At 32.7% G+C, this 25,527-nt stretch overlaps 1 protein-coding gene across 8 annotated transcripts in view; it reads right to left on the minus strand.

Moving 5' to 3' along the window:
* Positions 1-22: 22 nt before the first annotated feature.
* Positions 23-25,527, minus strand: part of LOC148617722 (uncharacterized) — a 35,098-nt gene continuing 9,593 nt past the window's right edge. For 7 of the 8 annotated variants that reach the window (XM_088585241.1, XM_088585238.1, XM_088585237.1 and 4 more), the window contains 27 exons: positions 25,105-25,240; positions 24,392-24,585; positions 23,385-23,564; positions 22,403-22,483; positions 21,843-21,963; positions 21,475-21,590; positions 20,851-20,947; positions 20,164-20,339; positions 19,750-19,863; positions 18,273-18,443; positions 17,531-17,641; positions 15,637-15,765; positions 14,924-15,119; positions 13,520-13,649; positions 12,630-12,799; positions 12,153-12,235; positions 11,658-11,852; positions 10,102-10,229; positions 9,714-9,798; positions 8,997-9,194; positions 8,227-8,364; positions 7,663-7,766; positions 6,113-6,284; positions 5,162-5,281; positions 4,686-4,832; positions 3,903-4,144; positions 2,095-2,997 (listed from right to left, as the gene is read on the minus strand). In XM_088585241.1, coding sequence (XP_088441367.1) covers positions 2,817-2,997; positions 3,903-4,144; positions 4,686-4,832; positions 5,162-5,281; positions 6,113-6,284; positions 7,663-7,766; positions 8,227-8,364; positions 8,997-9,194; positions 9,714-9,798; positions 10,102-10,229; positions 11,658-11,852; positions 12,153-12,235; positions 12,630-12,799; positions 13,520-13,649; positions 14,924-15,119; positions 15,637-15,765; positions 17,531-17,641; positions 18,273-18,443; positions 19,750-19,863; positions 20,164-20,339; positions 20,851-20,947; positions 21,475-21,590; positions 21,843-21,963; positions 22,403-22,483; positions 23,385-23,564; positions 24,392-24,585; positions 25,105-25,240 — 3,915 coding nt within the window. In that variant the 3' untranslated portion in view covers positions 2,095-2,816. Of the gene's footprint in view, positions 508-2,094; positions 2,998-3,902; positions 4,145-4,685; positions 4,833-5,161; positions 5,282-6,112; positions 6,285-7,662; positions 7,767-8,226; positions 8,365-8,996; positions 9,195-9,713; positions 9,799-10,101; positions 10,230-11,657; positions 11,853-12,152; positions 12,236-12,629; positions 12,800-13,519; positions 13,650-14,923; positions 15,120-15,636; positions 15,766-17,530; positions 17,642-18,272; positions 18,444-19,749; positions 19,864-20,163; positions 20,340-20,850; positions 20,948-21,474; positions 21,591-21,842; positions 21,964-22,402; positions 22,484-23,384; positions 23,565-24,391; positions 24,586-25,104; positions 25,241-25,527 lie in introns of those variants that run through there. The other variant, XM_088585235.1, reaches the window with a different exon arrangement.

Raw genomic sequence — 25,527 nt, forward strand, 5'->3', positions numbered from 1 at the left:
AGAATAAAGCTGTTTGTATTTACAAGCCAACAACGTGATGTACCGAGATTTTTTTGTTTAACACCTTAAGTTTTCTTTATGAAATGTACTATATATTTACCCGTTATAAAGCAAGGTTGGCTCTTTCAATTCTGTTCACTTCATGTACCAATAAATTTTAATAGCACACAGTTTTAGCGACTTACTCTGTATAGGATATCCACAATTTAAATAGCACACAGTTGTAGCGACTTACTCTGTCTGTATAGGATATCCACAATTCAAATAGCACAGTTTTAGCGACTTACTCTGTCTGTATAGGATATCCACAGTTTTAGCGACTTACTCTGTCTGTATAGGATATCCACAATTTAAATAGCACACAGTTTTAGCGACTTACTCTGTCTGTATAGGATATCCACAGTTTTAGCGACTTACTCTGTCTGTACAGGATATCCACAGTTTTAGCGACTTACTCTGTCTGTATAGGATATCCACAGTTTTAGCGACTCTGTCTGTATAGGATATCTACAATTTAAATTTGTAGGAAAAGTCAGTAGGCATATTAAAATTAATTGAAACACTTGAACGCCTAAAAAAATGTAAATACGTGCTTCAAAATAACACACATTTTAGGTAGGCCTTAAAATGCAAGTTAAAACAATTATACAGTATTGTTGTTGTAATTTATGACAACAGTTACATGTATGGTGGGTATTTATTGAATGGCACATACAACGAACTTCCAAACGTTTAAATTGAAACCCAGAAAGACAATGAATAAACTTCACTTAGCGAAACTCCTAAAGTCATTTAGATGGTTTGAAAGAGGAATCAAGGGAACCAAGATTCTAACGGAAATTTAAAGAATGTAATCCTGGGTCAAAGACCAAAAATGGAAAAAAGACACAAACAACAAAGAACATTCAATATTCAAAATAATACATATAAAGTAACAAAAGTAAATGAGCAACTCGGACTCCAATAAAAACTCGGAGCATGGACCAGTTGCACCGGTAGGGTAAGAAAAAGTGTCAATTAAAACTTGGGGTGGACAGATAGCACGATCACAATATACCACCCGCTTTTCAAGCAGAAAAGTGAAAAGAACTGTTGGTGTTTTTGATTTTTTATGATACACAAAATTAAAATACAAGATGATAGCTCACTCAAAAAGAACTACAATACCATAGAGACAAATAAGGTGTAATGCGTTGACATAGAAACACCGGGAAGAACAAAAAGGTCAATACATAGCTGTAGCCGTATATCATTAAAAACTTTCTGTAGTTCCGATTTTCTGTTCCTTACCTCGTTCTTATCTTAAACGACCTTTTCATCACCATGACAACTGATTTATTCAACGGGTCATAGTTTTCCTTTCCTCGTTTGTGTACCCCGGAATTGACTTTTTATGAGCAACTCGGCGGGTGTTTCTAGAAAAAAAAGAGGACGCTTACCCTACCGGTGCAACTGGTCCATGCTCCCAGTTTTTAATGGAGTCCGAGTTGCTCATTTACTTCCGTTACTTTGTATGTATGATTTTAGTTACTTTATGTTCTTTGTTGTGTATTTCTGTTTTCCATGTCTGGTCTGTGTTCCTGGATTACATTCTTTTGATTACCACTATAACCTTAGTTCCCTTGATTACTCTTTCAAACTCCATGAATAAATGACAAATTTGGCTACAATATTATTGGTCACGGGAACGGTTTTGTATTGGTAAAGAGTAGCGGATTCACATTTTGTCAATTGATATAGATATAGCTGGCCTAGTGGGCGCTTGTCTTTTTGCAGGGATGTCACAGCGACACGCCCTGGACCACTCAGCCAGCTAGGCTATAAAATATAGCTATTCAAATCAATAGAAAACAAAGCATGCAATATATCCCGATATTTGCACGCAAACTTTCATTCGTATCTGGAAAAATTCGGAGACATTCCGAATACGTTTTTAATTTACTGCACTGTTGTCGTCTGGTAAAAAATGCTGAACGGGATATTGACAGGTTGTTATAAAAATGACAATGACCTCTTTATATGGGTCAACATATTTCCGTGTTTGGTGACAGTTATTGTGATTCCATTTTTCTTTCAAATAATACAAACAAAAAATGCATTCCTTTCAATTTTACTACAATTTATCAAACATTCATAAATTCTTATTGCACTAGTTCATATATTTATTATACATCATATTCGAACTAGTGCAATAAAACATATACAACGTTGTCAAATGCATTATATCCAACAAATTAGTATAATGTTAACTGAAATATTTATTACTATATAAGCTCGTGTAATATAATATTCTGCTCGGGACAATATTAACCAGTATTCATGCAATAACCCTATAATTTTATATTATATTAGAAGTACAAACTAAACTGTGGTAATATGAGAAATTGATTAAAAACGAGGTAATTGTACAACATGGATATATAACCTATGATTTCTTGGAGGTTTAGCTTATAAATATAAAAAATATATACTGTAATCCACATGTAATACATAGCCAAGACAATTACTTAATAAATAATTAGACAGTAAAGAAACATTTAAGTAATAAAATGGAATCTGACTAAAATGTATACACAAAGCAATCAGTGGACAGGAAATATGCTATCCCTATCCTCCCAAAATTTCAAAACAAAAGCAAAATTCTTACACTTTACCCACGGTTCCCGCCTCTAATTCCCCCCAAAACATCATCTTTTCAACTTTATGCTATTATTCCAGGGCTTCCATCCCTGTCTACGCTTCCATAAAAGCACATGCAAAGTTTTTATTTTCATTTTGAAATATTGTCCCTAACTCAGTGCCAAAATACATTTACATCATGTATTCACATCATCGGTGGATACCATCGCCGTCACACTTTTCAGAGCCTCTTTCACAGCCAGAGTATCTGGATGGTCATCCCCTAGGAACAGCTGGTGTATTTTGTAGGACTCGGTGAACTGGTACAGAGCTTTAGAGAAGTAATTTGTTCCGAAATAAAATGCTCCTAAATTAAACCTGGATTTGAAAATAGAATTAATAAGAGAAATATTTAGCTTGGTGTGAATTTACATTTTAATCGATTCGTACTGATAAATAACCAATTTGCATAACACTTCAAATTTGGACAAATGAAATTACAATAAATGCATGAATGTGAAGCAAGATTTACCATTTAGTATGTGCACTTACTATATGGTCTTTAAGAGACAAAAAATGTAAATTAAGTTACTATAATTTCATAAACGTAAACAAATTTCCTTACTACAATTCTCAGTATGAAAAAAATATCAATATACTGAAGAGAGAATCGTGTGTTTTCAGAAAACAAAATACGGTTGCAATTAGCTCATTTATTAAACATGTTCCAATAATAAACGAAAGGGATGATTTCATCCTTATTTTGATTTATCTCCCTCTTTGTCCCAGCGACGCGTCGCGAGGGGACATAAAAATAACGGGTGTCCGTCCATTCGTCGGTCCGTCGTGCCGTCCGTCCCTCTGTGTTCTCCGCACTTGTAATGCTTTTACCAAATAAATGTGTTTTAGGTATGTAGCCATATTATGAAGAGTTTGGTTACGTTTGAATGATTTTACGAAAGTTATGGCCCTTGGACACAATTTCACTGAAATTTAATTTTTTCGCACTTTTGTAATTTGATTTAATCTTTTGTGTGTAGTCTTACTATGAGAAATTACTGATTAAATTCCGATGTGTTTATAGTTGAATGATTTTTGCAGAAATTACGGCCCTTGGCTCAGTGAATTAAAAGTTGTCCACACTTTTTTACGCGGGGGACATTGAAACGCGGTTCTTTCATTTTTTCATTTTGTTCTCTTTTTTCTTAAACTCGTCGAAATGAAATAAACATAAACAACTTATTTTAAATATCGTTTGTAATGTTACTTCATATACACCTTACCTAATATTCCCAGTGCCAAGGTAATCGTTTCCATAAGTATCGAGGATAATTGTTAATGCTGCCTCGTATAACTTTCCCGCCGAAATGTCATTTTTGTCATCATACACCAAGGCAATTTCGTTGAGAACAATAGCAGTACGTGGATGATTTGTTCCGACCTCGCTACGTGTCACTTTCAAATCTTGTAAATAGTATGCCAAGGCTTCGTCAACACGCCCTTGTTTGTATGCCAATTGTCCTAACTATAATACAAAATAATTACACAAGTATTTTATTTACAAAATCAATTCTATTTTTACATAAACTGTAACAATCCATCGAGTACTAAGTATGTTTTACTAATTTATCTGTTTTAAAGTTTAAGCAATAAGCCCTTTACAATATTTTTCCAAAATCTTAATTAATTGAGGAGAAAAAGTTCTTGTTTGTGGTGATTGCATGTGAGATGTGTAAAATTAAACTTCAAAGTATGAACATAATGAGTATATCATAATGTTAATACACTCAATAATCAAAGCAATTGATAAATTTAATCAAAAGAATATTTATGACTACCACTATTCTTTTGTCCACCTATATCATATAGGCATCGATACCGATATCATCATTTGATATATAAACCTTTCCTTTCCGGAGTATGTTTTTCACTTTTGCCTGGAGTTTAGCAATCAATGCGGTATTTTTGCCAATCAATTCAAATATTTTGTTATTCTACCTACGTTAAAACTCAACAAGATCACAATTACTGAACTTCCATGAATACACTTATATTGTCCAAATTACCCGTGAAAATATTGCAGCCACATAGTGATGTTTCTTTCCAAGAACGAATGTTGCAAGTTCCAGAGCTTTTGTCATCATCACTTTAGCTTCCATCATTTCCGCCAGCTGTATCCGAACTGCAGCAAGTCCAAGCATCCCCTCACACAGCTATAGGTGTTTCATAAAATAAACAAGTAGTAAGTACTATTAAATTAAACAGAATTAACAAAAAACTATTAGTTAGAGTCGGAAGGTACATTTTTATGCTAAAAGTACCGAAAGCAAATATGTTTTTTTTTGTAAAAGTAATAATTCATATGATCTATATCTACACTTAGTTTAAAAGTCCAAATGCAAAAAGAATAATTAATAAAATTTCTTCTAAAGTAACAATGGAGGTTTAAGTGCATTTTCTTACCTTAATTTTTACGGGCAAAAATGCAAATAGGGACATTAATCGCGACATTGATATTTGTTACTAAAACACTTAAGGGTACCTGCAATTTTTGGCTTGGTGTTACAATTCTATTTTGACGGGATATAGCATCCTCATATACGTCTCTAGCTTTTTTGTAATGACCAAGTTTACTATATACAGTTCCTAATTCATGAAGACCCTACAATAAATTACACACAATACAGATGAAATATATAGATTTAAGTATGTAACGTAGTATCTGTATATGGTAAACTTTCCTTTTAATTGGATAAAATAAAAGGAATGGGGATACAGAATAAAGAACAAGTGACGAGGGAGATTCGCGTCAAACTTTGCCAGACTAATATTTTACTGTTTTTTGTTTTCAACAATGTGAAAAATGGAGAATCCTATCATCATTTTAATTTTTAACATTGTAACTCGTGATTTACACAGAGGGGCGATAATTAATGAATGGGGAAAAAAGACGATGGACATGGGGAAATAGGGTATGGTAAAAGGGCGATGTGACATTAAGTATACAATATTAGCACATGAAATGAACTGCATAACTATATCTAGATGAGTTAAAATTTGTTACTCTTCAAAAAGCCATTTTCCTATAAAGAAGTGAAACAGGTAAGTAAAATGCTAAATAATACAGTTTATCATGGAGGAGTGAAATAGGTAGAAATAGATAAATAAAATGCTAAATAATACGGTTAACGTTTGAAGTTAAATTACAATGTAAAATCATTCGCATGCTATGACATTGTTAAATACCTAACATTGTCCATATAAAAATAGAAAACAACTGTACACGATACTGTCAAATGAAAATATACGCAGGCATTATTTTACTGTTCAAAATGTCAAGAATGGTAAGCTTTCTAAGTGTTGAAAATCAATTTCGCAGGTACTATTTTTCTCGCTTATTTGTCCACTGCAAAATAAGCGAAAATTAGTACAGTGCAAAAATTAAAATATTATAGTGTTCATTATTTTACTGTTGGAAATTAAAACAAATTACCTTTATAACTTCTGGATGTTTACATCGGTATTTAAATGATCGATCATGTGGATTGTAAACAACAGTACCAAATTCCTCACCATAATTGGATTCTAACTGTTTTATCAAGGTTTCATAGACTTTCCTCGCTGCGTTCACTACTCCAATGCGCAAGAAAAAATTGCCAAGCCGACTTTAAAAAAAAATAAGCGTTATTGCGTATAATGTTTATCTGATAAATCAACAAAAACCTGCAATGAATGGTGGTGATAGGATCGGAGCATTAAGTTTTTGTATAACAACTTAATTTGAAAGGATCTTGTACATCACAGTTATTAAATTAAAATCTGGTTGTGTGGGGTACATTATTCCGAACCTTCTTTAATACAGATATATAATACGAAATAAGTGATGTGATATGGAGATATGGTTTAGTGACATAAAACACAAATTTAGGGGCCTAAATTAATTTATGTCGGCTTAATTTTAAATTGATTTTCACCAAAGCAAATCTAGAGTTGTTGGCATCAAAATTTTCCACTTTTGATGCTAAGAAGCACGTGAACAAATACTTGTATCTGATTGGCTGATACTAGCAGTGAAGGAACTAGCCTAATTTCAGAAATGTTCACAATAAGCCTAACTGCACCACCAAAAATCTTATACCCAGTTGAAAATCAACGTGCAAACTAAACAATATTCATAGCCGTCATCAATTAATTTAGGCCCTTAAATTTGGGTTTTATGTCAGCCTATTCACGCCTACGACGTTTTTTGTAGGCTATAATAAAAAGAATATTCCGAGTCAAAATGTCATTTATTAAAAAATGACGCAAAACATTATATACTTATTGGATCCTTAAAGTCAATTTAAGAACAAAATAATTCTTTAGTATTATATACAATTGGATTAATTAATAAACAAGTACTATCTTTAAAAAAGATAGCAGACGCATTAAATTTGTTCTTTTTACTTGAAATTTTCTATATTCATTCAGGAAATAACACATGGCAGCAAGTTCATGTTTCGATAGTTTTTTTCTAACGCCACTAAGTTATCAGTATTTCGTCAATCGAGGAACAGAATTGCGATCAGGTGACTTGCGTTTCCATGGAAGAGCGTCTTTAAGGTCAAAGGGTAAAAAGCGAAACTATACCGACTGCATCGGAAAAAAGGATTCACTTTTGTCAAGTTGATAGAAAACATAAAGTACATTACTCAATAATATGTATTGTTTGTTTTTTTTTTGTCATCCATGTATAAATGTTTATATGTTTAATCTCATATTACACTTAGTATGGTAAAAAAAAGACCTTTGTTTTTAAAATACCACATCTATCAAACGAAACAGAACTACTTCGATTTCAAGTTCATTTGTACATAAAAACTTCTTACAATAATCGGGCACTTAAAATAAAATGTAATAACGTTATGTTAAGAAAAGAGCACGTAAATGTAACTTGTGTCCCTAAAAAATATTTGCAATCAATTATCATAAAGATACAGATCAATTCATTTTCGCTTTTTCAAATTAATTCTTAGAATATGAGATCATTCAAAGACTTATTACCTGTATAGTTCACAGAAATAAGTAGGATTGCTTTCAATGTCCTTCTTCGGAATTTCCTCTATTTTCGACATGTACGCTTCTTCTGATAATGCAAACCCTCCTAGCTATGTAAAGAAAAGGGCAGGATTTAATAAAATATCTGTCGGTGAAACATTCGTAGCAATGAAAGGTATCTGAAGTTTAATATGTTTTGGCCAACTGTATAGACACTGTAATAATAATAAAAGTCGGATAGACAGTGTAATAATAATGAAAGTCCGATAGACACTGTAATAATAATGAAAGTCCGATACGGCTCTCTTCTTGCTTTAATACTACATTGGAGTTATGATGCAAGGAAATCTAATTTATATATAGAGAAATAAAAAAAGCATGATGTAGCACACATTGTCACGCTACGCATACCACCACTCGTACAAGAACTTGACATTGGACAGCACCCAAAAACAATTTCAATGTACGCCCCATTTAGAAATCAAAAGTATCTTCCAAGGAAAACATGAAAATTTTAAAGAATTAAAACAAGATTTCCACTATTGATCAGATGGGTTCTAAACAACTGACCGTTTTCCAGGCTTTCACCAATTCATATATCCCGTCTTCGTCAGAGGAAAGTTTGTAGAAAACTTTCAAATCAGTGACGGTTTCTTTAAGTCTCTCTAGCTCTCTAGCTCTTGTAAAAAGAAAAGGAAGCTCTTCCACCTAAAATGTTTCATAAAAACGCAAGGAATTATTCTTCATCAACCAGAAAGGCGCATACCTAATATCTTAAATAAAGTGTGAAAATATTGTAAGAATTCATTAAGGAAGATACAAATACAATGCGAGTGGAGATGAATGATTTACATGGTTAGCAAGTGATTTGTCACATAAAAATAATTTGCAAGTCATAAGTTTAAAAAAACACTATATATATTTTCGGAATTTTTCAGATTCTTATTTATATATAAATATGACTACGTAAGATTCTCTATTACAACGGAGCTGTTGAAAATATTTTCATTCAACATAAAAAAAATTAAGTGGAAAAAGTACTTTTCTAATATGCTGAAGGAGAATGTATATTTGATTATTTATTAAAAATTACAGAAACAAGTTCTTTCCTATTGTTCGTTGGTTCATATTTTTGTGGGTTTTTTATTAGGTTGGGGCAATGACGAATTAAAATTCTTAACAAAATGTAACATTTTTGTTGACTAATTATGATCGCTACTAAATTCTTTCTAAACTAGGCGAATTACTATTTTTTTGACAAACCATAAAACCCATGAATAAACCTCACAGTATTCAATGTTGAATTAAGCGTATGTACAGAATCCCAAACCTAAACTTACAGTTCTAGTACTGGTTTCCTTCGTAGAATGAAAGTCCGCCAGCCTAAGATAACCTTTCCGTTTTGTCTCTGGTGTTGAAAGGTATTTCCTCTCAACAGCTTGTCTAAGGTGGTCGTGAAAGAAATTCAGAATACCATTTCTATTGACCAGATTCTCAAACAAGGAAATGTAAAATGGCGACCAAACAGCACTGTTTACCTGTTTGCGCAAAAAAAAAACCAAAACATTTGTAAATATAAACATAACTTTCAGATTTGTTTCTGAAATTCAAGCATTGTTCAAGGTTCATTATTAATAAAACTGTCATTGTCTCCCATTATTATAAGAATAAAAGACCGTAAATGTAATTTCTATCAAACAGATGTCGAGTTGTCTTTTTTTTAGTTATCAATTTGTCCAAGTTCTAACATCAACAAGTTTTGTTTAAGTTCAAGCTTATATTACTTTATTTGATATTGGACGTCTTGTTTTCTTTGAAATTAATATTGTACTTTACTATGAATGAAAAAGTTCTTTGAGTCACACTGACATTTCTAGATAGATGCGTTATGTTTTTTCTTTTAAATTGTAGTGGTATTTGACACGACGAAGCAACGTACATACACCAAGACTCCCAACATCCCTTTGTTTCATGTCAGACCGACTTTCTTTTTTTTTTTTTTTTGTTTTGTAAGTACATGTGATAGGAGTATTTGACTAAGAGTAACAAGTACTAACACCTAAGAGCTCTTTGAGTTCTGACTCCGACATTCCTTTATTTGAACACCACAATGCTGTTGTTGTATCTTGCACCAACCTTTTTCTGCAAAAAAAATAATACAATAAAATGTATTTAAAGTTTAAATGTATTTTTTAATTCAATCACTCGTCTTTTCAGAAAACCAAAATTTTTTTTTAATTTTTTCATCTCTAATGTGACATTACTTGATAGATTTCTATCGAAATTAACAGAACACAACCTCTTAGTCAGATACCATTTAAATGGATTTTATGTACGCTTTCACACGGAATCAAATTTGTACATGTGCACGATGTTACTTATCATTTGCAACAGAATTGTGAAAAAATTATTGAAAAAAAGATTTTTGTCGCATGCAATCTTTACCTAGCCGAGTCGTCAAAATCATCTTCCAGTCGCTCCAGAATTTTACCAAAGAGTTCCTGGGGCGTATCTGCTGACAAGTACTCTGATATCTTGTTGGTTAATGTACGGAATGAACCATACATCCTTACCTAGACCAAGGAAAAACAACTTTCAGAAACAGTTGTTTTCTCATCACATTCGGAAGAAAATCAGTACAATAAGCGATTATAGTAAAAACATATACTTGTATAACTAAATAAAAAGAACAAACATAAAATAAAGTTGTTTTGTACCTAAAGTTGTAACTATAACTATGAATAATACAATATCATATCATAAACTGTGTGACAGAGTTCAGTTGAAATTCGGGTGAGTTGAGCCTTCACGTGAAATGCACGTCAGTTGTTCACATAAAATTCGTGTTCAGTGAATTTCAAGTGAAAATCACGTTAATGTGAAGCTCGATTAACCTGATTGATTGATTGATTGAGTGAATATTGGTGTTTAACGCCCAAGCAGCAATATTTCAGCTATATCCAGGCGATGAACATGAAATGGATAATAAAAAGAACATAAAGTGATGTTAAGTGAAAAATGGGATTGGACTCAAGGATAACAAATTTTGATTGCCACTGGATACAGGGAGAAGTCGGAAGGGTAGGTCAATTAAGTCTCCTGTAGTGGAACCCAATGATTTCTTCTTCGATAGAATACCACAGCAGGGTTCTTCGTGCGAGGAACGTGACATCTTTCCGAACACGTTGCCTCACTGTGGTTTTCCGTATTATGACCTGACGACCCAAGCATGTAGTATGCCGGGGTTATTCCATTCAACCAACTGAAGCACACAACCCAGTTGTACAGGACCGATTAACATGAACTCCACAATAATGAATTGAAATGAAGATATTTCACATCTTTTAGAGGATGTAATATTTTCACGTATCTGAAATAAATACCAAAGGCACAACCTTCTTCGCCAGTTGCAAATAAAAAATGCCAATGTAAACAAAAAGAAAACAATTTAACGTCATAACTGCCCATCCATGGTTTTAGACGTCAGCAAAAACGGGGTGCATGAAAATGAGTAAATACTTTTTTTGAAGAAACAATCACTGCATTTCAAAATAACAAACAAAAACACATATACTACAGAATATTTCATGAATTACCTTATGGTATTTGTCATGTACAATTTATTAAATAGCTGTGTGTGAATTTACCGGCTTTTGAATACTTTAATTGAAAGAAGTGACGGATAAACCCATTCTTTAGAAATGCGTAAACAAATAAAGACTTGCTTTTGTTTTTACATTTTATGAAATCGATGGAAAATAAATCTTGCATCCATTAATTATTTATTTGTTTTTAGAGATTTTAGAAAATGTATTAGGAGTCATTCACTTTTGATACAGAAAAAAACCTGTTCCTTCTGACATTATAATGAATTAATTATTACGCTTGAATAAAAAGCCGATGAGTGGGGTAACATTTACTCGGTGCCACTAATATAACAAAATATGTAGATTTTTTTTCTATGCAGTCTCGTAGAATGATTATAAACACTAAAATACTACCTCGTCCAGTAGAGATTTAAGGTAGAGGGGATTTGATGTCTGCTTCTCATTTACTATCATCTGTTTCTGTTCCTTTGTCAGGGTTTTTCTGTAAATGCCTTCAAGATAGTCCGTGATAATCTCCATCTTTTGTGATTCTTGGAGAGGTTCAACCTTCATGCTGGGCCATCCCGCCTCTTTACACGTATCCATAGCCTTTTGGAAACAATTCTTATGTCAGAGTATACCAAGACCTCAGTTTTAATGAGTGTGTGCATGACAACCCATTTTAATAAGTATAAACATTTAAATATTAACTTTTTAACTTTAGGTAGTTTTGAAACAAATATTTGTGATTTATCAATTATACTGGCGTGTTCTTTCGCTTTGACAGACAGTAAATTTATCATGAATATTTGATTGTCGTAAAATCCGATACAGATTATTTTAAAACTTTAAATTTACGTGATAAAATTATGTTTATACTGTCCTGTATGTACGTTTAATTCAATTTACCCTTCCTGGAAGTGTTGAAACAAGAATAAAAACATTGTGTGGAACATCAGGAGGTATCCATTGTAAATCGTGTTCAGAACTCTCTGCAATAAAATATCATTACACATCTAATTCGTTGGGAAAATATGATTATTGCCCTTACCTAGTGAACGTGTCTACCTATATACACATTTACTTATACAATATGGTTATATCGAAAAACAAAAACCGCGTCCGACTAATATAGACATTTATTTGTGGTAATATCGAAAAGAAAATCAAATGCAATATTGAATATAATTAGTTCGAATCAGGATCAAGCTAAGACGATTATCTCCTGTCGACCAGCAAATTATTGCAATAAGCCTTCAAGAAACAGGAATTTTATGAGAAAAAAAATTAGCACCACTTAAATGTGTTTTTATTGAATACTAGAAAGAGACATTTAAAAATAAATGTACTCATAATATCATAGTTAAAAAGTTACAACAAATTTACCCGACACGCCAGAACCATCATCTAGCTGATTAACAGCGTCAAATACCACAAGAACTTTTGTAATAGATCCAGCCATGCGTAACCATCGTCCCAAATCATGAATTAGTACAGAGTCAGAAGACGGAATTTGTAGGTCAAAATGGAAGAAATTTTTCATCTCTTCAAACAATCTGTAAAAACAATTATCACTATAGTTGTATATATTCACGTCATTTATGCTCACTCCAAACTATAGGATGTAAACTTAATATTGAATATTCCAAATTTTCAATCATAGAGGACGGGCTACCATGGTGGACATATACAATTCTGCTAATGTTAATTACTAAGAAATCAAATGTCCGCTAGTTCGTTGATCATGAATTTTTCATTTGTGTTCCTATGATAATGAAGAGTTCCAGATTAACCCCACTAGATAATAATATAGTTTCAGTGGAATTAGTCTTTCATATCTTTTTAAATAAATCTTTTGATACATTCCACATGTTAGCATTGAAATATACCATAAAAACACTTTTTTTTCTTACTGTCCGATAGCAACATGAAGTCATTTGAGCGTATGATACAATGTATTGCATTTTTTCGTTACAGATTTTACGTTCAGGGCAATAACTGAATTAGATAAAATGTTAAAATCACTGTCAATTGACAAGTCGTTCCTGACACTATGCTATTCGCTTTCTATAGAAATTCATTAGAAATATAAATATATACCTCATAATCATGTCATCTTCCTATGTAGATATAAAACTGATTCTGTTGTTCTTTACTACAATCACATTACATTTTGCGCATATAAACCTTTCATTAATTAAGATAGTATCTGGTTTTCCGAACTTCGATGTTAGTGTTCAAACAAACCAACTTTAACTATTATGAGAGGAACCTACCGTCTGATCATCTTTATATAGTGAGCACTGTCTGCGGAACTTCCAATAAAGTGAACAAATACAAAGGTTTCTGGTTCCGCATTTTCTATCTGCTTCACCCAGTTAGCAACCAGTGCCGATTTACCACATCCTGAAAACAGGAGTTATTTTGTAAGTAACTATATTACCTTCTTTTTTGAAAAAAAACAACCAATTTTTAAATACAAAATGATTATAGGAGTTTCAAAGTCATTGTTTTGGTGATAGCCGTTTAACATCACATGTAAAGTACATCAAAAATGAAACTTTTCCAGCTTTATTATCAAAGTTTTGCAACTTCGTCTGTTTTGGAAAAATATAATTTAACGAATACGACAAGAAATTCGTATGTTGGCATTACACGTAGGTTAATTATAACTAAAATGTTTTTACAATTGCATATTTAAAACTGAAAATAAGGGAAACAAAAAAGCATAAAAAGAAGATGAAAGCACTTATAACACCGACTCCTATAAAAATATAATTTGCAACAAGTGCTTCGAAAGGGTAAGCATGTCCTGCTCAGGCAGCAGCATTCGTTTCAAACGACTATAAATTTGTCAGATTTGATCAAAAGCTAGACATTTTCTTAAAATATGGATATCATCAAGGGTATTATCAATGTGAATCGACTGCTGATGTTTTACAATGGATACCACTACTGCCAATGAAAAAACAAGATTATTATTGAAAACCAAGATTTGCAGTTGCGGAAAAATCATTTCTAAGATGATATGTTTCCAGACTAAGACAAGTCATATTATAACGCGAATATCTGCTGCAATTCTATAACATTTTAAGCAGTAAGTGTGTAATGAGGGAGAATAAAATAAATCTTTAAGCTATTACTATTACATGTACCTAAGAAAGACAGTAAAGCTATGAGCTAACGTGAATGGAAGCTAAGGGAGAACGACTCACTTTTGCAGTAATATTTTATAATACATCACTTATGGGACAGAGGAAATGGCTCTGTTATGAAAAACGGATAAAAATGTTTCGCTACAGGAGGAATAAGATTTCTAATTGCATATTTTTTGAATGATTGACTCTTACTTGTATTTGCTTTCAAAGATCGCACTCTGTAAATTTTATTCTATCAAGATAAGGACAATATAAATATGATTAGCATAAAGCGGTTTTTACAAATGTCTACGAATAAACTTGAAAAACTATCAATCTGTAATTGAAATGAAATGTTGTGAAACGCGAGCTACTAGTCGCAAAACCATTAAATCGTATCGTTTAAACAACATTTGTATGGGAAATATTTTTTCGAAGCAGAAAATAACCATGAAATAATTTTCAATGAATTTAAACTTTCGAATGATGGACAATTAACATATAACATACAACATATAAATGTCTAGGATACTGAATATTTACCAGATTCACCGAGTAAAACAAACGGTTGGTTTATACCCTCTTCTCTGTGTTTGTTAATTTCGGTGAAGTATTCTTGTCTCCCAATATAGACTTGACATCGCACAGAAGCAAATGCTTCATGAGCCTCTCTCTGAAGTTCTAGTTTCGTTAGCTCTGTACCTTTAGGAAAGGCAACATCCACACAATGTTCCAAGTCCTACAGAAAATATTACAGTACAAGTGATAAATTAGCTTCAAAATTATGATGAAGTATTCGAATTTTTCAGGGCTGTAGACCTCAAGCAGAGTAAATATATCGTTAGACGATTAAATTGCATGTTACAGTATGAATATTTTACATGATGGCGCAGTTTTTTTTCATTTTATTATGAACGGTTACGTCGTTCCACATATGAACTTCAAATAAATTTCCACTCTTATTTGGAGCATATAGAAAACTTAAAAAAAAATATTAAAAAGTAAAAAACGAATGTGTGCCCAGTGTGATGAAAAACAACAGACATTGTAGAATGGAAAATCCATAAAAATGCTTTGCTACAAAAGGTAAAATTTCTAATATCATATTTTTGAATGTTTGACTTTTACTTATCAGTAAATTCCCATTTTGTTGCTGAGCATTTTAACACAAATGTCTATATTCATTTACATGATGAATATTTAACTAACGACTATTGTTTCATTATTGCATTTCTGGTAAAATGAAAGACACTGACCTTCTTGATGAGGTCAGAGACCTCAACGGCTGTTTTGAACTTTGCCACTTTGATCTCTGGATGTTTCTGAACCATTGCTTTCAAAGCATCTTGCCGTTTCCTGTGCCACTCGGACTCGGATACCATCCTCTGAAGGATTTTTAATATATTGTTACGCCCTCGCGGGTGTGTAGGTATATTTCAAGCGCAAGTGTATGGTAAAATGGTATTTCACTGGCAGCGTGGCCTTTGAAGGTACCTCCATACAATTGTTCTTAATACACAACTCAACAGAATTTCAACAAATTACATTTATTAACCTCTCAAAAGTCAATAATTTAATACATACAATATATATAATGTTAAAACCTTACCACTGAACGCTAAAGTATAAACGGAGGTCCCTCAAAATAAGACACGGGCTGCTAGGTTCTATAGGTTATGTCAAGGTCACGTCGTAGTAAAAATATTTACTACTAAAAATACAGGGGCAAACCACGGGTGTTGTTCTCCTGGCGAGCTGGTAGCGCTCAGTGGTCAAAATCGAGCAAAATAGTACTAACTGCTATCAGAATAATCCTGCCAGGATTAATTTCAGGTCGCTTGTTGGAATTTTAGGCCCACTTTCAGGAATGTGTTGATTCGGCTAATATCATTGGTTTATCCTTGTGGGCCTCCAAACAATATGATTGGTTAAGAAATCTCTGCATTCCCACAGAAGTCTATATTCTCATGACCGATTACTTCCGGTCTGTCAAATATAAACATTGACATCGAGGGGAAAAATATAATAACGGGATGGGAAAAAAGGAAGACAGGACCTACTACAGCTTATAATTCGGGGAAATAAGCCCATAACAACCATATCCCTTAGCAGAATATATGAATATAATGACAGGTGAGAAATATGAATAAATAGACGAAATAAAGCTGGGGACTGGTTGACAGCCTTGGACTGACTGGACACGAAGGATGCAACAACGAGAACGAACTCTGTCTTGACCCTTAGAAAACAATCCCATGATAATCCCAATACAGTAATACAAATACAATTATATAACTATGTTTAAATTGTCCTAATCGCGCATGCGTTCACTCAGACGGACACGAACAAACAAGAAAAAGGAATCTGAGTGACACTCTAAAATATATCTTCATTATAAATCTACTGACCTAAACCCTATTTTGTAACAATATTATTCAACTTTGTATCAGCTAATTCACAAATATCGCCCAACGAGTATTTAAAATATTGTTTTCCTTTAAATACAACAAAACACTGAATTGTGTCCATCATAAATTTTATATAACAAAAATGAAACGAATTGGTATATATTTATATAGAAAGGTCACAATATTAATCCATGATGTATGTTTTCTTTTGCCACACTAAAGAAACCAAACTATTAATTCAGTTTGAAATTATCTGTATGAATGAAAAAAAATATAGCAGACGAATGAAAAAAATATAGCAGATCTAGAAAACGTATCTTATGTAGTAAATGATGAGAACAAAGATATACAAACATACAAACCTCTCACCAGCAAAATTAAATTCAGATACAAATGAAGATCTTAATAAAAAAAAAAGTGTATACAAAAAGTTCTCAAAACCAAAAGTATCGAAATAAAAAACCAAATCCATCACCAAGAAATTCTACCGTGAGCAATACAAAGAATGATGCAATTTTAAAATACAACTTTCGATAAATAATATATGAAAAGATTCGTGGTCAGACAAGTCGGACAAATAAATTGATTACTCTAGGGACTGTTGGTCCATTAGCAGTGGCGTCGATTCAGTGGTTATCAATACAAAAGTACCCATCAAATAAAAAAAAATAATGCACACAAGAAGTTCTCCAAATCGAAGGTATCAACAAAGTTAGCCAATCTAATAAAAATCATATGGTACCTTGTAAAGCTCTGGAGGAACTTCGTGCTCCTTTGGTGGATCTCGCATGTAAAAGAAGCATGTATCCTTGACGGCTTTAGGATTGTTTAGTACACCGTGCAGTATCTCTAACTGAAAATGTCAGACGACAAATATGTTTTGTGTTGTACGTAATATGACAAGTGTGACATTGGTAATTAAACATATACAAATGTATTGATGAAGTTAATAGTTTAAAAAAATAAAAACAAGTGCATAGTGTGTAATTGAATCTGTCGTTTTATCGACTTAAAACCAATTAATTCCTAAAAATATAGAAACAGTTTATGAACGCAAAACCCTTTTTGTTTTTGAGGTATGAAAAAAATGAAAGTGCTTGAGACTTGATTCAGCGTTTATATTAAAAAAAAGGTATCAAATGATTAACAATTAAGTCTAACACTGTTATATATTTAAAGAAAACATCTATTCAGTCTATTTTGCAGTAGAGTTTGTAATAGGGCTCGTTCTCGAAATATTTTTAATCCAGAATTTTAGCTGTTGAAAACATTCAGAACCGAAGATAGATTTGTATATAAATTGTATAATATCAATCAGTTACTAGAATTTTTATATTTTAATTTTTTACACAAACGAAATTTTCGTTAATGAGATTGTACTCTATTCTATTAACGACTACTCTCTATGTTCTTGAATGGGGGGATTCATTCTCGTGAATTCGTACGATCATGTAACATGACTTTCGATTTAGGATTTTATTTACCTGTGTAACACTAGCGTCGTATCTGTAATCATCCACCCACTTGAAGTCAGGATTATTCTCGATTGCATAATCAAAGGACATATCGAGCAGGTCATCCTTTTTCTCCTTTTTCTGAGCCCAACCGAACCGATCACCCATCAAGCATATGAAATATGGTCGACATCGATCTATCTGAAATAAGTAAAACATCGATCTATCTGAAATAAGTAAACCAGAATACAAATGATTGCATGCATTTTTAATATTTTTTTTCCGACGCAGTCGGTATAGTTTCGCTTTTCATGCTTTGACCTTAAGGACGCTCTTCTATGGAAACGCAAGTCACCTGATCGCAATTCTGTTTCCCGATTGGCCAAATACTGATTACTTAGTGGCGTTAAAAAAACGGTATCGAAAATTTGGGATTGCGTTCGAAAAAAACTGTATCGAAAATTTGAAATTGCATGCCATGTGTTATTTCCTTGAAAGAAATGTACAAACTTTGAAGTAAAATTTTACTGCGTCTGCTATTTTTTTTAAGATATTACTTGTTTTCATTTTGTATACATTGTCAATGACAAAATTAAATACATTTCTGGTTAACTGGAACGCCTTACTTTTCAAAAATAGTAATTTCAGAAATAGAAAGACATTGAACTCATTCAGCACCTCGGTAAAATAATGTCTTGACTAGAATATTACACTTTGTTATCCTGAGTTGTCAACAATTTCGATTTTGATATAATAAGGCAATGTAATACAAATCGCTGTGAAGTTTATCAAAATCTAATTTTCAGTCAAGCATTTTATTTTCTTGTAGAGAGACAGATAATCTAAATTTATAAGTATACACATAACGTTGGTACATGTTCTACTGTTTGATATTGGGAATTGTGGATATATTATGGCAACTATACCAGCAAATAGCAAAATTTACCTTTTGGTAGTAACGGTCAATATCAATTGTTGGTTTACATGGCAACGGATTAACATAAAAAAATAACAGTTTTTTATCTTGTTGAAATGTCCTGTATATTATAGTAAAACCTTGAAAGTAAGGTTTAAACAGGATCCCAATCCATGTAAGGACATTTAACATATTTCTAAAATCGTAGTAATGTTATGCTTTAAACCTTGCCATCTTAAGGCGACCATTTGATTCTGAAGGGGTCTGTCCTATTTATTTTTTAAATTTTGCGAGTCAGAAAAATTATTATCAACCCCATCGGAGCAAGATTATATATATTCATTTTACTAGGTCCGAATATTTATTTTCAACTTTTCATGTCCAGATTATTTATTTTCAATATCTGCTAGGTTCCACCTCAGAATCAAATGGTCGTCCCCTAAATAAAAACAAGTCTGCACTTTATCAACGACTACAAATTTTAAAGTCTAAGTTTTTATTTAAATTTCAACATACTAAAATGTGACTATTTCGTAAGCTATTTATGCAACTATAAGTAATCAAGAACAATTTTAATCTAGAAGTAAATACCTCTTGTAAACAGATAGAAATAGTTTTTCCGCCATCAGTCTGTTCTGTTGTGATACCCCAACGTAGGTCAACGTATGTAAAGAAAACTCCCCGATCTACACAAATTCTATTGATCTATAAAAATAATATATAATTACCTACTATAACCTAGTCTGGAACTAAATGTTTCCACGAACTTCTTAATCTACAGTTTGTGAGGGAGGCGTAATAGAGATTTTATAAAATTAGGTAATGATAAAAACTGCAAATGATTCGAATTTGAAAAAAAAGAAATGAAAGTTAATATCAATATTCTACTATTCAAAGGTATTTTTTGCTTTCAAATAAATACAGTAAGTATATATAGGCATGAGAAGAAGTTTTTAAAGACTCTTTTTACACTGGTCTGTTATTTTAAGTACAAAAGTAACACACTTCTCTGAATGCTTTTTTGATTATTTCTTCTCTTTCCATTGTGAAATCTCGGAAAGTACTGGAAACAAAAACTCGAATTTCTCTTTTCTTATGTGTCTTTTTCTTTGTATCCTTTGTTTTGAAGGTGTCTATTAAATCAGCTGTTTGTCTCTCAAAATCCTTATCAACAGGCATACCTGATAAAATGACAAATAATATTAACCTTGCTAACGGGTACATTTTATAAAATACAAAATAAATCAAAAATTGTTTATAGAATCTTCAAAGAAGAACTCTGCTTATGTGGCTATCCTTTCCAACCAGTAGTCGGAAATAGTCTATTTTAACAATTTAATTTAAATTCCATTTTACTAATAAAATAAAAGATTAGAAGAGATAGTTTACCACTCGTTACATCGGTGCGGGCAATACTTCTATATATGATATGATCAATTTGTTGCTAAATCTCATATTTATACATGCATACAAGTACAGGTATAACCATGATGTCGTATCAAAAAACACAAATAACAAAGTTACGTTCAGCTGATAAACATAAAAAAAATAGAAAAAAAAATTGATACAAATACTCAATCTAAGTTCCGTTGTTTTAATCTTTGTAGTTCATCCAATTATAACGATAGCTCTACAGAATTCCTTTCTTAGTTTTTGTAATATAATATTAGTCCTTTTAAACGCAATACTCACTATCATCTTCAATGAAATCCTTCAGAAGAATGGCGTTATCTGACAAGACTTTAGTAACCAATTTATCTAAGTCTGAACGTTGGGATGATTCCTCTTTCTAGGATATAATAAAGATTTATAAAGTTTCAGGTTTGGTTTTCAGTTAGAAATGAAAATGTTATTCATCCTTCAAAACTTGTAGGTCGAACATTTTAACCTCCCCAGAAACAATACAGAAAACCCCAAAAGTCATTCAGATTGAAATGCACAAATGAAATAAAAGGTGCACAATGGCATCATCTGATGAAGGAATGTTTGCATCAAAGTGAAATAAGTGGTTTTAAAGATGATCCGTTTTAGGTCGATGAATGACAAAGTCAATGTTTTGAATCAGGAATCTCCAAAAGTCATTCAGTTAGAAATACAATATAGGCGATGCACATCTGATAACGAATGTACAAGTTTCATCAAGTTCAATTCACTGGATTTGGAAAAGTTGCCGATAGAAACTGGGAACGGACAGATAGCACCATCACTATTTACATATACATCCCGTTTTTAAGGGGGGTATAAAAAGTATAAAGATGTTGCATTTTTTTCTAGAATTTCTTTCAGCTCTTCACTACTTTTACGTCATATATTTACCTTTTCAATATCAGCAAATGTATCGCCTTTTGCCGGATTACTCTCTCGACGCACACGAACTGAAGCAGCCGATATGAATGGTCCAAAGTATCCTGCCCAATATTTATCATCTTTCCCTAAAAGAAAATAAACTACTGAGAGAATTTATTGATATATCTCTCACATGTCCTCATCATGGGACCAATTCAGAAACTCTACTGCATTATGAGACTGACGTTGTTCACGACGTTCCTCATTGGTCAAATTTTATTTTAGGAGGACGCTGCGACGACGCAGCGTTGTTTACGATTTGCTAACATATATATATATATAAGAAAGGAAACGGGTTTCTATAATTGATGTGAGGTATGTTTAATGCGCAATCTTACCTTGAGATGTAAATGAAACAATCCTGACACCAGTTCCGTAATCAGAGAATGTGACCGATGCTTCTTTCCAATCAGAGTTTGTTAAGGTTCCAAGCTGACCTGTACTGTATTCCTTAATTACCTGTTTCAATTGTGATAATAAGAATGTATGTGTGTGTGTCCTATTGTACTTGAAGAATACTTCTTTTAAATGACCTTCGATCATTAACTATCTGCATTTATTTTCGTTGCTAATAGATATTGTGAAACTGATAGTTGCAAGTATAGCTATTTATGTACATTAAATTTAACAATTATATGTCCAGTTATATCAGGCCATAACATCTCATTCGCAATGTCTCCCCATGGGTGTTGGTCTTTTTCTCGTAGATATAATTTTGCTATATATGTGATAAAAGTTAGGACCCAAAAATCAAAACAAATTATTACGTCTAAAATTAAGAGTTACATTCCATCTTTTGTGTATTTATGGTAGTTACACGAAAACAATATCCTTTCAAAACAAAAGCGCGATATTTTCATCCGGAAAAAAAACACTTGTATACGGCAGGACACTTTACCTTTCCATCTTCAGATAATAATTGGGCTTCAAAAATATAAAATCCACCGCCACAATGGTTCATTTTATACATCTCTGAAACCTATTTTTAGAGAAAAAAAATTATAAATACATTTGTATCTGTACAAAAACATAGGAGTTTTCGATCATGATGTATTGCTTTACATAGGAAAATATGTTGAAATTTTAAATCTGGTCTTCATGGAAGTCTATGTCTGTCATCACGAGTCGGTTCCCTTAAAGTCGCGATAATTTATGTAATTATATCGAACGGTCAACATAATTTTCTTAACTATTGCGAAAAATTATCGTGACTTTTTTAGATAAAATTGTCATTTATGTCGACAAAATACCCAAATTATCACGACTTTTCGAGATAATTTTTCGCGACATTTATCACGATGACAGAAATAGACTTCCATAGGTCCTCTAACCTTCACTGATTTTCGACAGGGAAGATATTGTTTTTTTATTTTTATTTTTATTTTTATTTTTATTTTTAATTGCCAAACTTTTACTTTAATTTTCGTTTTGTTTTAATAAGTTGCAACCATGCACGTGATGGTAAAAGCCGAAGTTTTGTTCTAGAGCAGAGAAGTCGACCGTTTTTTTTAAATCTGATACCATTTTCATGGCCAGCTTCAGAAATTACCGAATGATCCTGTTCATTTATTTTGTGATCGTATTGCTAAACCTTTATCGCACCCCTACTCGAGTTCTCTATCATTTTTTCTTGCAGGGTCTAACAATAGTTTGTATTCAGTAATACGTTCCTTTTGAAAATGTATGATAAAGTGTATATTACATGGCAAAATCTGTTTCACATAACGTATTTATAAGTCTCAAGCAATATCAGCCCTCGTGCTAATACAAGTATCTCGTGATGATACACGTATCTCGTGATGATACAGAATGTGATACTGATTTTGCAATGTATTACTTATACATGTATTCTCAAGGTTTTTAAATGCTTCTAAAATAACCTGAATATCTGGTGCTGTGTCAAGATACTCTGCGGTGAAGTAGTCGAGAAGATTTATTTCCTGGTTTTTAGAACTCCACATGTATGATGTAGAGAAACAGGCTTCCGTCCCATAACCTGTTTTTTCTCCTCTTAGTACCGTCACATCACCGGAAGTATTCCAATATTTCATGTCACCATTCTAAAAAAGAGATTACTATATGAACATATAAAGTTGCTCAGTACCAGAAGGGGCCAAGTGTGGTCACGGGACACGCCTTCTCTAATTGGTTCTATATATAGTTTAAATTGAAATCCCAACCCCTTCGACCAGTCAGCTCCCGCTCACTTTCGGAATTTCTGGCACCGGCACTGAGTACCGTTTAAAATTCAAACCCATAGAATGGTAGAGGTGAAATAATCGTGTAGAAAAAAAATACATTGTACTCACGATACTTTTTCGACCTACATACGCCATATGTTACATTAACTATACTCCATTCTGTATACAGATCTGTATTTTGGAGAGAATCCTACATTCATATCTCTCAAATCAGCCGAATAAAAAACGTGTTAGAGTATGAAGGTGAATAAAGCATGCTAAGGTAGGGAGCAACTATTTCATTTTCTTTCTAAACGGGATTTTTTTTTGTTGCAAAAACTGACTTGACTTTCTTATTTTTTGTACACTCTAACTTTTGGGTATTTTCAATCCTATTCATTTATTTACTAACTGGTTGTCTCCGATCTTTTTTTTTTCCATCACAAAATGTGAGATTCTTGATTATCACCGCAAATTATAAATTGAATAACGACATAAATAGCCAGCCAGTGGTAAAACAATGATACAATGGAGTTTCCTGTGATTTATTTCGATTCTAATAGGACTGCTCTCTTCATATTTTTGATAGACGCAGCCTACGAGTTGCAAGAATTGTTGGTCATGTGTTCATTACGTTTTTTTATCATAGCTGTGGTCTAAAGAACTTTGAAGTACGTAATACTAGAAAATCATATTTACTACCTTACCTCGCCACTAGCATTTTTCAGAAGGTTCTGAGACCAGCCAATAATTGTAATGGTCTTCCTAGTCGCAGTTGTATCTAACGGGATTGCTTTGTCAGCTAGTTTGTGTTTCTCTGCTTCTTCTTCTTTGATCTGTTTGTCTGTTTTCTTTTTATCCTTGAAGGATTTTTCCAGTAATGCAAACGCACAAATCTTATCTAACAAGAAAGCACAAGTACATACTTTTTTTTTCATTTTTTCCTGATTAGATATTACCTCGATCAATGATCAATGGACAAAACCTGTCCAACCATTCAACATAAAGCCTATCCAAAGTATTTTGGTTTCTTGCTAATAATAAGAACATGTACGCATACATTATTTTTGAAATTCTACTTTGTATAACAACACTTGTGGTGATTCAAAAAGAGAATTAAAGACAAAGCTTGTTAGAACTGCTAGAACTACATGTAGGAGGCATGCATCAATCACTCAAAGTTTATCTTTTTAGCTATCCCTTGACCTGAACAAACCGACGGAAGAAAGGCAATTTTTTCATAGTGAAGTAAATGAAGGAATATTTAAGGAACCATGTATAAATCTAAAATTATACTTAGATAAAATTGCAACACTCAGATCAGTATCGTCAAATCAGAAAGGTCTGCGCTTTGATTTGCATTAGAGGCCAAAATTTTCAGTCTTACAACACATGTTCCTTCTTGGCGCATCTAACTTACCAGTATGCTGCCAAACTTCTGTGTTCGCGAATTTACTCTGTAGAACCATTGTGTTATCTTGTATAACGACATCCAGTTCAACACAGTAAGACGCTTTTCCGTGGAGGTCACTAGGCTTTCGTAATTCGTCAAGTTGCTGCAATAAGATTTATAAATATTGAGTAATTATTGTTTGTAGTTGGAAGACTTCTAACAGATATGACGAGAACGTTTGCGGAAAGGAACAGACGTGTGACACGCCAAGTCGGATTATTTAATTTACCAGCACACAGAAGAAACAGCACACAAGAAGGCTTATCATCCAACTTAGGCATATTATTCGAATCAACCAGTCGTTAGTCCTGTTTGCTGCATGCACAGCAGAGAAGCAAGGGCTAACAATTTTAAAGTCGTTTTTATGAGCCGAACAGGGATTACTAAACG

This window comes from Perna viridis, chromosome 5 (genome assembly GCF_037379345.1).
Source record: "Perna viridis isolate PV_CMFRI_1.1 ecotype Kerala chromosome 5, ASM3737934v1, whole genome shotgun sequence".
NCBI classification, from domain to species: Eukaryota; Metazoa; Mollusca; class Bivalvia; order Mytilida; family Mytilidae; genus Perna; species Perna viridis.